At 32.5% G+C, this 15,609-nt stretch overlaps 2 protein-coding genes across 2 annotated transcripts; one reads left to right on the forward strand and one right to left on the reverse strand.

Moving 5' to 3' along the window:
- Positions 1–2,006: 2,006 nt before the first annotated feature.
- LOC140920016 (secreted RxLR effector protein 161-like) lies at positions 2,007–2,357 on the reverse strand. Its single transcript, XM_073367322.1, has one exon. The coding sequence runs from the start codon at positions 2,355–2,357 to the stop codon at positions 2,007–2,009; it is 351 nt and encodes a 116-aa protein (XP_073223423.1).
- A 6,946-nt stretch (positions 2,358–9,303) lies between these two features.
- LOC140920017 (uncharacterized) lies at positions 9,304–9,870 on the forward strand. The gene has a single exon (XM_073367323.1). The coding sequence runs from the start codon at positions 9,304–9,306 to the stop codon at positions 9,868–9,870; it is 567 nt and encodes a 188-aa protein (XP_073223424.1).
- Positions 9,871–15,609: the final 5,739 nt, after the last annotated feature.

Genomic DNA, 15,609 nt, shown 5'->3' on the forward strand with positions numbered 1-15,609 from the left:
GGCTTTTTAGCTTCATTTTTTTGAGTCTTATTCTCCACATTATCCATAAATATGGGCTGGGATATTGGATGAATAAGATACAAATCCACTTTCCCATTAGCCTTGGCAAAATTTACCATTTCCATTGCCCCAATGTCATTTTCCAAATACTTTTTCTCACCATACGCCTCATACCATATACTAACAACTTCAGGATACCTCATTTGTTTAATAATATCCAAAATCTCAAAGTAACTCCACCTGTCAGCATCACATCTCCAATTAGAAACTTCACCTTCGTACACTTCCATTGTGTCATCCAAAAAATACCCTCCATGGTGAACATCAACGAAAAAGACATCCATTCTGCTTTTTTACATTGAAAACACATAAAAAAAACCCATTAATAGAAAACTATAATCAAATGGCAGGGACCACAAATCTGACCCCATAATCTTAGAAAAACAGGAAGGAATATGTATGTGTGGACCACAAACCCTTGACCCAAAATAATCAACACATGTAACAATAAAATCATTCAAAATCAAACACATGCAACTAATAAATACCATAAGAACCCAACTAAACCCTAAACCTAAACCCTAAAATAAATCAGATCATTACCTTTTCCTCTCAATGTGCGATTCAGGAAGCTTCACGAACAAAACGCGATTCAGGAAGCTTCACGAACAAAACGAGAATCCGATAGCATTTCACGGAACACGCACAGAGATGAGAAGAGGCCAACACACAGAGATGAGAAGATGGAAACGCACAGAGAAGAAAACACGAAAATGAAAACAAGGAAATCAAAAGACGAAAATGGGAGGAGGGAAATCAATCGAGATGACTATACCAAACAAGAGATTTGTGAACGTTGACTGGAAAGAAAACGGATGAGGGACTTTGTTAACGTTGCCCTAACGGAATCTCACTTAAAGGGTATAATTGAAATTATTTTGAAAGATAAAATACTGAAATGGGAAAAAAAAAAGTTAAAGGACCAAAACGTTACCTGGACTTAAGATAAAGGACCAAAAATGTAATTTTAAGGAGTTTCCTTCTCATTTTGGAGATTGGACTACATGCAGTTCAAGTCTTCAATCAAGATTTTTTTGATTGCTCGATCAAATATTATACGGTCCAAAATTATAATTTGTATTTTTAAATTTAATAAATTTTCTTTAATTTTAGACTGTTTGGTAGTTGTTATAATTTAATAAATCAGCATCTTTCAACAATAACTCCGGTGAAACATGTAAAATAATAATTAATTACATAAAACATGAATTAAAATCGATTCCTTTGTCTTTAAGAATTTATTGGTCTCATATGCACAAATCCATTCAACATTTGTGTAGTAAATTAATAAACTTAACAGTTAATATTACAATTTTGTTACTCAAGTAAATAATGTTAGAACAAGGGACTCTGGTGAACACAATCTAGGTGCAACAACAAAATTAGCAGGAAAGCAGGGAAGAAAGAATTAATGAAAACTGTTATGAGTTTATTGATTAAAAAAAATACCGCACTTTACAAAGTATCCCTTTTTATATGTATTGCACAATTGCTTGCAAAGCTATTTATCCAAAGTAACTAACTAACAATCATAACTAACCAACAATCAGTTTTGGTAACTAACTAACAACCTTCTAAACTTGGTAAAAATGACAGTTATGCAATAAATTTCAACACTTCCCCTTAATTCATAACTGTTGAACAATTATAACACCAAGTTTCCTTCTCAAAAACTCAAATCTGTCAACTTTTAGAGCTTTTGTAAAACCATCTGCTAGCTGCACTTCAGTTGGGCAATATTGCACCTCAACCATTTCATTGTTCACTTGCTCTCTAATGAAATGAAACCTTGTATCAATGTGTTTACTTCTGCCATGTGAGATTGGGTTTTTTGCAAGGCCAATGGCTGACTTGTTATCAATTCTGAGTATTAGAGGCTTCATCACTTCACACCTCAATTCCTCCATCACTGAATCCAGCCATTTTGCTTGACAGGTTGCAAAAGTTCATGCAATATATTCTGCCTCACAAGATGACAATGCAGTCACTGGTTGCTTCTTTGTACACCATGATATGGCAGCTTCATTGAACTTGAAAACATAGCCAGAGGTATTCATTCTATCTGTGATGTCTCCACACCAATCACTATCTGAATATCCAATAAGTTCACTTCTTTCACCTTTGCTTCCATTAGAGAACAACAACCCAAACTCCTTTGTGCCTTTTATATATCGAAGTATCCTTTTAGCTGTTATCAGGTGAGTCTTCCTTGGATCATGCATGAATCTGCTAATCACACTGAGTGAATAGAAAATGCCAGGCCTGCTGTTGCATAGATATCTCAACGAACCAACCATTTGTCTAAACAGTGTTGGATCAATTATTTCTTCCTCACTGCACTAATCAATTTTTGAGTTTGTTTCTGATGGATTTGAGATTGAATTGCAGCTATTCATTTCAAATTTCTCAAGCAGTTCACCTATATACTTCTATTGGTGCATAACTATTCCTGTCTTCATTTTCAGAAATTCCATTCCTAAGAAGAATGAGAGTTCACCTAGACTAGTCATTTCGAATTCAGATTTCAACTTGATTTTTACTTTTTCAATCTCTGATGATGTGCTTCAAGTAATGAGCAAATCATCTACATATAGGAAGATTATCATGGTTTCTTCTTCACTTGAATTTGCACATATACCCCAAACTCTACTGAACACTTTTTGAAACCTATTTGAGTCAGAAACTGATCTATTTTTTTGTTCCAGGCTCTACGGTCCTGCTTCAAACCATACAAAGCCTTATGGAGTCTATATACCATACTCTTCTTTCCTTGTACTTCAAAACCAGGAGGCTGTGATACAAACACGACCTCTTCAAGTGGACCATTTAGAAAGGCTGATTTTACATCTAAGTGATAGAGTGACCACCTTATCTTGCAAGCTAGAGCCATTATTAGTCTTACAGTTTCAAGCCTTGCAACTGGAGCAAACACTTCATTGTAATCAATACCCTATTTTTGTAAGAAACCTCTAGCCACCAACCTGGCCTTATGCTTTGACCATCAGGATTTAGTTTCAGTTTGAAAACCCACTTCACATCTATTTTCTTTTTCTTATCTGGCAAGTTAACTAGCTCTCAGGTGTGATTCTTCTCAATTGATTGGAGTTCTTCCATCATAGCTTTCTTCCATACATCTATCTTCAGTGCTTCTCTATAATTAAGTGGTTCAGAGTCTGCTAATAGTGCTTCATTATTTACTGCATTATCAGGAATTACTTCACAATCATTCAACCTGCTTGGAGTTTGTCTGATTCTTTGAGGTCTCACAGTTTCTTCCACTTCTTCTGGTTCATCTACATCATTACTGTTTACTTCTGCATTATCTGATTCATCACTTGAATCAGGATAAATGTAGCTTTGCATATTCTCTTTGCTGTATACTGGTTCCTCTTCCCATTTCCACTTCTTAGTCTCATTCACAATCACATCCCTGCTGACATGTACCTTTTGAGCTATAGGATTATAAAGCTTATAGGCGCCTGTAAGATGATAGCCTATAAGTATCATAATTTCACTCTTATCTTCAAGCTTTCTTCTCCTAACATCTGGTACATGTTTATAGCACAAGGAGCCAAAAACCTTGAAATGCTTCACACTAGGCTTTCTTCCACACCAGGCTTCCTCTGGTACCTTCAGATTTAGCTTCTTTGTAGGACATTTGTTCAGAATGTAAGCAGCTGTAGTGACTGCTTCACCCCAAAACTTGTGTGGTACGTTTTTCTACTTGATCATACTTCTTTCCATATTCAGTAGAGTTTTGTTCATTCTCTCAACAAGTCCATTATGTTGAGGTGTATATGGAGCTGTTACTTCATGCGCCATGCCTTGATTGACACAAAAATATTCAAATTCTTTTGAGGTGTATTCTCCTCCACCACCAGTTCTCAATATCTTAATAGATTTGTCAATTTCCTTTTCTATTAAGACTTTGAATTTCCTGAATACCTCTAAGGCCTCACTCTTAAACTTGATTGTATACATCCACATCATTCTTGTAAATTCATCAACAAATGTGATGAAGTATCTGTTTCCCCCAATGAAGGTACTTCAAAAGGACCACATATATCAGAATGAACTACTTGGAGTGCTACACTAGCTCTTTTAGGTGCTTTAGAACTAAATGAGACCCTACTTTGCTTACTTTTCACACATACTTCACAAATGGCTTTTCTGACATTCAGTTTTGGCAAGCCATACACCAGTTCTTTAGAATTCAAATAACTAAGACTTCTAAAATTTAGGTGACCATACCTCTTGTGCCATAAGTCTTCAACATCTTCACTCACTGCTGCAGACAAGCACATCATTTTTTCACTTGAGATGTTGCATCTGTATGTTCTATTCTTTGACATGTTTGATTTGAGCACCAAATTCTTCTTTGCGTCAAACAACTTCAAATAGTCACCACCCATAGTTACTGAGAATCCCTTCTCCACCAGTTGACCCATGCTCATGAGATTACACTTCATCTCAGGAACATACATTACATCTTCAATAATGATTCTTTTGCCATCATTGCTTTTGATTACTATATTTCCACTACCTTCAGCTACAAGGTTTCTACTATCAGCCAATTTGATGCTTGTTTTCTTGCTAGTATCAAAGCTTGTCAACCACTCTCTATGTGATGTCATGTGATTTGAGCATCTAGAGTCAAGAAACCACTATTCATTCTGAATTTTCTCATCACTGGTAGTAGCCATCATCAGCACTGTACTAGAATCGTCTCCATGAGCCAAATTTGCTTCTTCACCATTCTTTTGATTTTTCTTGAACCAACATTCATCATCAAAGTGCCCATACTTCTTACAGTTGAAGCATTGCACCTTACTTTTTTTTTAATAAAACATCCATCTTCTTGTTCTTACTTTTGCCAAAACCTCATCTCCTTGAAGATTCAGCTTTGTCTTCAATCTTGTTCTTTCCATGTGTCATGCTTTGCCTTTTCCCTTCTTCTTGAAATCCTTCTGATTTCCCTCCTTCTTGGAAGTTTGAACTTGAAATGCTTGTTGAACTGATCTTTCAGAATTTCTATCAAGCACCAGGAGCTCATGTGCTTTCAATGAATTTTGCAGCTCTTCAATTTTCATAGTTTTCACATCCTTTGCTTCTTGGATAACTAGAACTATGAAATCGAATTTTGGACTTAAAGATCTTAGCACTTTTTCTACTACCATCTAATTTGTAATGTTTTCCCCACAAGTTCTCATTTGATTGACAATGGCTGTTAAGTTTGAGAAGTAATCATTTACTTTCTGATCTGCTTCCATCTGCATCATCTCATACTTTCTTCTATATGATTGTAGCTTCACTTGCTTCACCTTTTCTCCACCAGTGTGATAGTTTTCTAAGATGTCCCATACTTCTTTGGATCTTGTTGCTTTAGAAATCTTCTCAAAGTGCTGATTATTAACATTCTGCTGAATGTAGAACAAAGCTTTGCAGTCTTTCTTCTTGGCTTCCTTGAATGCAGTCTTCTGTGCATCAGTTGGATTTCCCACCAAATCCTCATAACCATCCTACACAATTTCACTCACTTCTTGTCCTCCAAATAAAGATTTCATCAAAGCACTCCATCGATCCCACTTCTTGCCATCAAGAACCAGAATGTTTGATCCAAAACCATTGCTATTCATCTTGCCTATCAAGAATCTATCACTCAGTGTTTCCCTGGCTTATTCCCCTCACTTTTCACTCGTGTTTCCCTTAGATTAAACCAAGCTCTAGATGCCAATTGTTAGAACAAGGGACTGTGATGAACACAGTCCAGGCGCAACAACAAAATCAGCAGGGAAGCAGGGAAGAAAGAATTAATGAAAACTGTTCTGAGTTTATTGGTTAAAAAAAATAATGCACTTTACAAAGTATTCCTTTTTATATGTATTGCACAATTGCTTGCAAAGCTATTTATCCAAAGTAACTAACTAAGAATCATAACTAACCAACAATCAGTTTTGGTAACTAACTAACAACCTTCTAAACTTGGTAAAAGTGACAGTTATGCAATAAATTTCAACAAATAATACAACCTTGTACACAAAAAAACAATATAGGATTAAAAAAATTTGGTCCCTATAAATATATATTTCGTTTATTGTTTTAATTTTTTTCAAGTAAGGTTCCTCAAATATTTTTTATTAAAAACTTTGGTCTTTACTTTTAAGTTCATGTGTAACTTTTGAATGATTTTTTTAAAAATATTTAGAATATTATAAGAATTTTTTACAAAAACTTAGAATTGTTTTTTATCAAAATATGAATTTTTAAGTGTTAAAAGTTTAAACAAATCGTATTCAACTCGTTTCTTTTTAAAAAATTCTAGACTTAAATATTCTTTTGGTGTTTCAATTTTACAAAAAAATGATGTTTTAATCCCCTTATTTTAGAAATAAGATTTTTGGTTCCCTCTTTTACAATTTTTTGAAATTTCAGCCCCTGCCCAATTTTATTCTTATTTATAAATTATTTAATTTTTAGTTATTTATATAAAAACATATCTGGAAAACCTAAATTTCCAAATCTTTCTTCATCATCAACTTCAACATAATTGGATTTGGTTTTGCTGGTCTAGATTTGTTCTTATTTTATTTTATTTTATTTATTTTTATTTTTTTATTTTATATTTTATGCATGGTCTAGCTTGGTTCTAAGTCTATTGATATTAGTTTGTCCTTTAAAGCTTATTAAGAGTAACTTTTACTATGTCTTCATATTTTCAAGTGATCTTTCGAAGAAATTCACAAACACAATTGCCATAAAGTTTTGTTAGTGAAATAGAATCGACATTAACTAGAGCGCATAAACGTCTATAATTGAATCAAATTCATTAATAAAATCATCTACATCCTCCAAAGAGACATTGGCGAAGCTTGAATAAATACTTTGTGGATGTCAAATTTTTAAAATTTTAATTGATAAATTAAATATATTATTTTATTGTATATTAGAATAATTTTAGGATGTAAATTACAGGCATATATTTAGAAGAGAGTGAATTATAGGTATAATATATTGATTTAGTTCGGATGTTTGAAAAGGAAAAAAATCTAAACAAAAAATATAGTTAGTTTGAATGAGTTTTTACAAATTTTTTTACAAAATCACATCAAAACGGGTGAATAGCATGTTGATTTGGTTATGTTCAATTAAGTTTTCATTAATAAAAATTAAAATACTTATTTTAAAAATATAATTTTTTTTTCAAACACTAGATTTTTTATACTATTAAAATAATTATATAAACACTTTTTAAACTACATGAAAAAATAATATATAAATGATTAGAAATTATTTAAATACTAACATTTGTTTATATATATATACATATATATATATATAAAATATAATGCGTGGTACAAATACCTTCTTACCTTAATTTAATTTTATAATACATAAAAGAAAATATTAGATAATGCTGATGGTGTATATTTTTGTATACTCCTATTGTTATCTATCTATTTGTTTCTTTTGTATAATCAAACTTAAAGTGAATATTATTTTAATATTTTGTGATTCTTTTTAATTTATCACTTAATACATGGTAGACATAAAAGTTATCACTAAATATCTATTTGCGGTGAAAATGTATGAATCACTATTTTTATTTCATTTATTTGTGTCATTTTCTACGAGATCATTATATTTAATTGAAGAAAAAATCAATAATTAATTTGTCAAAAAAAGAAAGATTGATTATTATCCTTCACGGGTCAATTAGTTAAAAGATCATTTCATATTTGACTATGAGTTCATAATTATAAAACGCTCTTCACGGATCAATTAGTTTATAGACAAGTCTTCCCGAGCCAATTAGTTAATAAATGAATACATAGTTATAGACGATTCTTACGTGTCAATTAGTTAATAGATGAATTTATATTTGACTATTAATTTATCTTTTGAATATCTAATAGATAAAAGTGTAAGAAATTTCTATACACAATTAAAATTTATGTGTATAAAGTCGATCTTTTCAAATTACACAACGACCTGAACACATGCGAATGCATAAATTTTTGCTAGTTTTTTAATTAAAAAATGACGATATGATATAATTTAAGGAACATGACATATGATATGATAATATAAAATGATTAACACCAATAAAATTGCAATAAAACTCTAAAAAAACTTAACTTTTAATTTCAGAATTTTTTATTTTTATATTTTAATTAATAACATAAATAATTAATGCATCTAGATGATTCTATATCATAAAATTATATGTTACATCGTTTAAAATATGTCAAATTGTTATTTTTAAATTTAAAACTATGATAAAATAACTAAAACGGATAACTTTTAAAATAGAAGAATCAATTTCGTGAATTGATAAAAATTGAAGGATCTAACATGTAATTAATCCTTTTAAATATTTCAATATTAGGAGAAGTGTTAGACCTTCCTAACTTCATGAACTATCTATTTAACAGTTAGTTATTATTTAGTAATTAAACATTACAATTAGTAAATTTAGAGGATAGTTTGTTAAGTCTCCAAACTGTGATATATAAGGAACTTTTCTTTCTCCTTTTGTTTTGGAAAAATCATTATGTAAAATACATTTTCATCTATGGGATAATGAACAATAAACAAAAAGTATTCAGTTTAACATGGTATCAGTGAATACACTCTGATTTTTTTTTCCTCTTCTTGAATAAATAAATGAACTGAGAGTAACGTTCCTCTTTCATTTTCTTTCCTTCTGAGTGAGCAATTGGAGACGCTAGGTTTTCAAGCAAGTCGTAATCCATATCTTGTTCTAAATCATCGTCACATTCTGAACTGCTATTGGATCCTTCTCCAGTTTTGTTGCTGATTTTGTGAAACTCCCTTGTTGAATCTATTTCTTTTCCTCGTTTTTCTTCTCTATGGCCTCCGACTACGAACAATCTTCTTCGTCCTCCATGGATACCTCAGAACATCAAGAACCTTCACCTCCTAAACCCAATCCGACTCAAAATCATAGCTATCAACATGATATGTTAGATCCTTATTTCATGAGTCCCAACGACAATCCAAATGTTGCCCTTGTTTCTCCGCCGCTCTCTGCCACCAACTACCATTATTGGCTGCGCTCCATGATCTTCGTTCTCAGATCGAAAAATATATTAGGGTTTGTGACTGGTGCTCGTCCTCGTCCTACCAATACTGATTGTCTTTTAATCACATGGGATCGTTGCAACACTATGCTCATGTCTTAGATCACCAATTCATTAGAACGTGAAATTGCCCAAAAGCGTCATGTGGATGGAGTCTGTTTCTGAAATATGGGTTGAACTTCTTGAAAGGTATCATCAAGGTGATGTTTTTTGGATTTTTGATTTGCAAGAAGAAATATATAGTCTTCGTCAAGGTGATTCTTCAATTACTTCTTACTATACCAAACTAAAGCAATTGTGGCAAAAGTTACAAATTTTTTGTCCTTTACCTTCTTGTTCTTGTAATGTGAAACATTCATGTGCCCTAATTTCCAAGATTTGTGAATATCGTGATGGGGATTATGTAATTCGTTTTCTCAAAGGCCTTAACGAGCAATACTCTGCAGTTCGATCTCAAGTGATGTTAATGGATCATCTTTTTCCTAATCCTGAGGAGTCTCCTACCATTGCCGCCATTTCTAATCATAGTGGGGGTTTGCCCAAGGGTCGTGGTTCTCGTTATTGTACTCATTGTAATCGTCATGGCCATATTGTGGATGTTTATTTTCAAAAACATGGATTTCCCCCTCATTTTCAAAAGAATGTTAACAACTCTGCTAAGGTTTGTGTTGTTGGTTCTGTTAACATTGATGATGATCAAAAGTCATAATCTCTCGATGAGCCTTTTAGTGATTTATATTCTGGTTTCACACCAAAAGAGCAAAAGACTCTTCTTGCCTTACTTCACCCTTCTTCACGTGTCAACCATTTAGTAAATTATGCACAATCAGGTTCTTTTTCTTTTCCTCATGTCTTCAATATTAATAATGCCATGTCTTGGATATTAGACACTGGAGCCACAAATCATGTTTGTTTTACTGCTTCTTTGTTTCAATCCATCAAACGTATTAATTATGTTCATATTAAATTGCTTAATGGATGTACCATAGTCACTGAACTAGCTGGAACTATTTATTTTACGACTGATTTTAATCTGTGTGATGTTTCTCTTTATTCCTGAGTTTTCTTGTAATCTTATCTCTATTCCATGCTTGGCAACTTCTATTAATTATAACTTTTTTTTTTATGCTCATAAGTGTTGGATACAGGACAATCTTACTCAAAAGAGGATTGAAACAACTGATCTTATTAATGAATTATACTTATTGTCTGATCGCTGTTTTCCTATTGCTGATTCCCCTCCCAATACTTGTAATATTGGTAAATGTTTAGCAAATGTCATAGGTTCTGTTTGTAATATTTGGCACCACCTCTTTGGTCACCCATCTATTGATACTTTGACGCATATTAATAAAAGTTTCCCTTTTGTTAAATTCCCTAAGTGTCACTCTCCTTGTGATGTTTGTTTTAATGTTAAGCATAAGTGATAGCGTTTCAGCAAGTGTACTGAATCGTTGCAAGTAATAATAAAACGGTAGTACCGAGTGTCGAACTCAAGGATTGCGTTTTACTATCGAATTATATTTAATTACTAAATTGAACAAAATGTTTCCGAATTGATTGAAATAATATTTAAAATTAACAGTAATAAAATTGATCTTTTATAATAAGAAAAATATTAGGGATGAATTTCACTCCGAATCCAACCTTGGTGTCTAATTTGATCCTAGTTACCGGATTCCTTTATTGAATTATTACCGAATTCTCTTTATTATTCTTGCCCTAATGTCTTAGTGACATAACCTTTAATTCCAAAGTAACCCCTAATTCCTTAGTAGATTTAAGATTAGAATTAAGCATTACCGTACAAGAATTTTCTTTTTAAACTACTGCCTCTACAACTAATTTAATTGGTTTCATGACCTGCATCGATGTCTAGACTACAAATTCATGAATTTCTTATCTCAAGCATTCGTAAAGTCCACTTCCGTTTTAAAATATAAATCATAGAACATTTTAATGTTGATCAATCAATAAAAAGCATTAAGCACATAGATGAGAAAAATAATTCAATAAACTCATTCATATAACTAGAAATCAAATCAGAAAAATAAGGGTTTCATCTTGTTACACTCATCCCTAACAAATAGGGTTTAGTTACTCATGACAGAGATATAAAAGATAGAGATTAGAGAAGAATTACAAGAAAGATTCATTAATGATTCTTAATAAAACTGCTCCAATAATGTTAGAAGCGACCGTCTTTGAATTTTTATGCTAGGGCACAAGTCTCTCAACTTCCCAAGAGTCAAAAAGATCCCTAAACAGTGAAAAATTGCGTTTTTATGAATTCTGATGCGCGTCGCGCACCTCAGGCGCATGAAACGCGTCTGAACAGTGCTGAACGACTGGAAATGCGCCTCAGGCGCGGCTGGTGCGCTTCAGGCGCGGATGGTGCGCTTCAGGCGCACAACATCTGTTGGCTGACGTATATTGCATTTTACGCCTCTTTAGAGTCTGAATTTGGTTCCGGTGTCTTCATGAAAGTTGTAGCTATGGATCTTAGATTTCATTTACACTTGGGTTGACTCCAATTGGACATCTAAAACGCCAGACATGGCTGAAATACTCTACATAGGTCATGTTGATTTCTCACCAAAATTCAGCACTGCACTAAAACAAAGTAACAACGCAAAACTCCAAAAAATCTCTACTTAGTCAAGGAAATAATAACATAAATATTTCATTAAATCAAAGAACTAAAATCAACAAAATATATCAAATAACTCCTTAAATTAACTAATGGTTAAAGATAAATAAGACTAAAATCAATGAAAAATATGCATATGATGAAGAGTAATCAATAAGAGGTTACCTTTTCTCCATAGTCACACTGTTGCTGATTTTTGTTTTGATTTGATTCATATGAATATTTGGGGTGCTTTTTCTGTGCCATCTATTTTTAGTTTCAAATATTTTTTAAATGTTGTTGATGATAAGTCTTGTCTTTGTTGGATTTATCTCATGAAATTGAAGTCTGAAACCTCTTATTTAGTTAAATCCTTTGTTTCCATGGTCAAAACTCAGTTTGGTAAAACTGTGAAATGCACATGTTCTGACAATGGAACTGAATTTTCTCTTCAGGACTTTTATCAATCTCATGGGATTATCCATCAAACTTCGTGTATAGAAATGCCTCAACAAAATGGCATTGTTGAGCGTAAGCATCAACACATCGTAACTGTTGCACGTGCCATTATGTTTCAATCACATTTGTCTGTTAAATTTTGCGCTTATTCTATCATTCATTCAGTTTTTTTTAATCAATAGGTTGCCATCTAAATTTCTTAAGTTTGACTCTCCGTATCATGTTTTGTATGACCGTTTGCCTGATATTTCTGAGTTGATTGCTTGTGTTATACTTCTACTTTAAAGTCTAATAGAAAGAAATTTGACTTTTATTCTCGCAAATGCATTAATTTAGGACATAAACCTGGTACAAAAGGCCATGTTCTTTTTTATTTACACTATAAGGAGATTTTTGTTTCACATGATGTTATATTCTTTGAAAATGTTTTTCCTTTTCTTATTGTCAAACAAAAAAGCAGGATATTGTTTTTCCTACAACTAATCCTATATCACACGACTTCATCTTTGACATTCACACCCTTGACAGTAATGATATGCTTGTTCAATCTCCTATTTCTACTTCGACTGATTCGCCCACCATAGGGCCTCATTTGGATAGTCTCATACCATCCTCTAGCCCTACCATTTTGCCCAGCTCTGGTGCTTCCACCAGCCCTACTACTCATGTCCCCAACCAGCATTCCCCATCTATGATACCAATTAGAAAATCTGGTAGGACAATTAACCCACCTTCATATCTCCAAGACTATCATTATGAGTTACTGACATGTACAACCCCTAAATTTGTTGGTTCTTCCATGCAACAATCAGGTATTATCTATCCTATTTCTATTTACATTTCTTATGATCATTTGTCCTCACCTCATAGAATTTTTTCTTTAACAATTTCCACAATTAAAGAGTCTTGTTATTCTACTTCTATTAAAGACAAAAATTGGAGGTTGGCTATACAATCTGAGCTTGATGCTCTCAATTCCAATGACACTTGGGAATTAACTACATTGCCCCCTAATAAGCCTGTCATTGGTTGTAAATGGATTTTTAAGTTAAAATTTTACGCTGTTGGGTCTATTGAGCGTTATAAAGCTCGACTTGTGGTCAAAGGCTTCAGTCAAACCGAAGGCCTTGATTATTTAGAAACTTTTAATCCTGTGGTAAAAATGACTACTTTACGTTTGTTGTTATCTGTTGTTGCTTCTAACAACTGGTTTTTATTTCAATTAGACATTAACACTGCTTTTCTCCATGGAGATTTGGTTGAGGATGTTTACATGAAAATACCTCCTGGTCTTCATGTTGAGAATAGAAATCTGGTTTGCAAACTCAATCGATCACTTTATGGATTGAAACAAGCAAATCGTCAATGGAACTCTAAACTTTGCAACACTTTGATTGAACTTGGCTTTCTTAAATCCAAAGCCGACTATTCCTTATTTACAAAAAATACATCTATTGGTTTTACTATTATATTAATTTATGTGGATGATCTCCTACTTGCATGTGATGATATGAATGAAATCACATGTCTCAAATATGTCCTGCATTCCAAATTTAGTATTAAAGATTTGGGTGTTAAATATTTTCTAGGCTTTGAGATTGCAAAGAACTCCAAAGGCATCTCAGTTTGCCAACGCAAATACTCTTTGGATTTATTGGAGGACACGGGTATCTTGGCTTGCAAGCCTTCATTCACACCCATGTATCCTACTCTCAAATTACACACAACTTCTGGCGGTCCTCTTTCTGACCCTACTATTTTCCGTCATTTAATTGGTAAATTGCTTTATTTAACTCATACGCCCCCTGATATTTCTTTTGTTGTTTGCAAGTTGAGCCAATTTCTCTCCTCTCCTACTACTCTTCACTTGCAAGCAGCTTACAAGATTCTACGTTATATCAAGACTAGTCCTGGTCGCGGTTTATTTTATAATTGTTCCTCATCTTTAAGTTTGAAAGGGTTTTGCGATTCCGATTGGGGGGCATGTTTGGATACTAGGAGATCTACTTCTGGGTTCTGTTTTAACATTGGGTCCTCTTTAATTTCATGGAAGAGCAAGAAACAACCCATTGTATCTCGTTTATCCTCTGAAGCAGAGTATCGTGCCCTTGCACATGCTACATGTGAAGCACAATGGTTATTATATCTCCTTCATGACTTTCGAATTGCTCATTTCAACCCTGTTTTTCACGAACGGACCAAGCATATTGAGATGGATTGTCACATCGTCAGAGATAAGTTACAAACCAGTGTCATTCATCTGCTTCTTATTCCTACGACTAATCCGATTGCAGATTTATTTACTAAACATCTGCATTTTGGTCCTTTCACTTTCTTTACTTCCAAACTTGGATTACTTGACATCCATTCTAGTTTGAGGGGGTGTTAGACCTTCCTAACTTCATGAACTTTCTATTTTAACAGTTAGTTATTATTTAGTAATTAAACATTACAGTTAGTAAATTTAGAGGAGAGTTTGTTAGGTCTCCAAATTGTGATATATAAGGAGCCTTTTTTTCTCCTTTTGTTTAGGAAAAATCATTATGTAAAATACTTTTTCATCTCTTGGAATATTACTCTCTGTAAATATATGGAATGACAATGTAAATATATTTTATAGTGTTAGTTAATCACGATCGTTGAATCCATAAAAATATTTGACTTTTATTTTGATATCTTTAAAGTCACAAACATGATTAATTATGATGGACAGTCACAACAAAATTTTTTACATAAAAATTAAACTCTATTTATTTGTTATATGATTTTGCATTTGAGTTTAATGGTTATAAATTTATATTTTTCATGTAATCTTGTTTTGTAACCGTTTTTTTTTAATAACTATTACCTCCTTAATTTTTATTAGACGGCAATATAAAACTAAATTAGATTGACAATGTACTTCTTTTTTATTTTATTTTTTTATATATATCTTTTTCTCTTTTTCTCTTTGTATATTTTTGGTTTTTAAAAAATGGAATGAGAACCCTGTCTATTTCTATAAACAATAGAAGTGTATTAATGTAGTTTTTGAATAAAAGGTTAAATTAATTCTTAAATGATAAATTACTATTTTAGTCCCTCAATTTATTTTCTAGTTTCACTCGAGTCTTCTAATTATTGGTCCTTCTATTTTGATCATTTCCTTCTAATTATACTTAGTTAAGTTGGTCATTTCCGTTACTTTATGTTAAAAAACGTTAAAGTTTTGTCGTCTCCTTCGTCTTACCTATCTTCAAACTCATAAACCCATAATTTTTTAACTCGTTCAATCTAAAAATCTAGAAAATTCATCAAACTTATGATCTTCAAATCCATAACTTACAAATTCAAATTCAAATCCATTATTCTTTTTTAGAA

The sequence above is a fragment of the Cicer arietinum genome, chromosome 4 (assembly GCF_000331145.2).
Source record: "Cicer arietinum cultivar CDC Frontier isolate Library 1 chromosome 4, Cicar.CDCFrontier_v2.0, whole genome shotgun sequence".
NCBI lineage: Eukaryota > Viridiplantae > Streptophyta > Magnoliopsida > Fabales > Fabaceae > Cicer > Cicer arietinum.

Bases quoted from the DNA above. Each gene is read 5' to 3' on its own strand.
- LOC140920016 (XM_073367322.1), bottom strand. From the start codon at position 2,357: ATGGTTGGTTCGTTGAGATATCTATGCAACAGCAGGCCTGGCATTTTC.
- LOC140920017 (XM_073367323.1), top strand. From the start codon at position 9,304: ATGTGGATGGAGTCTGTTTCTGAAATATGGGTTGAACTTCTTGAAAGG.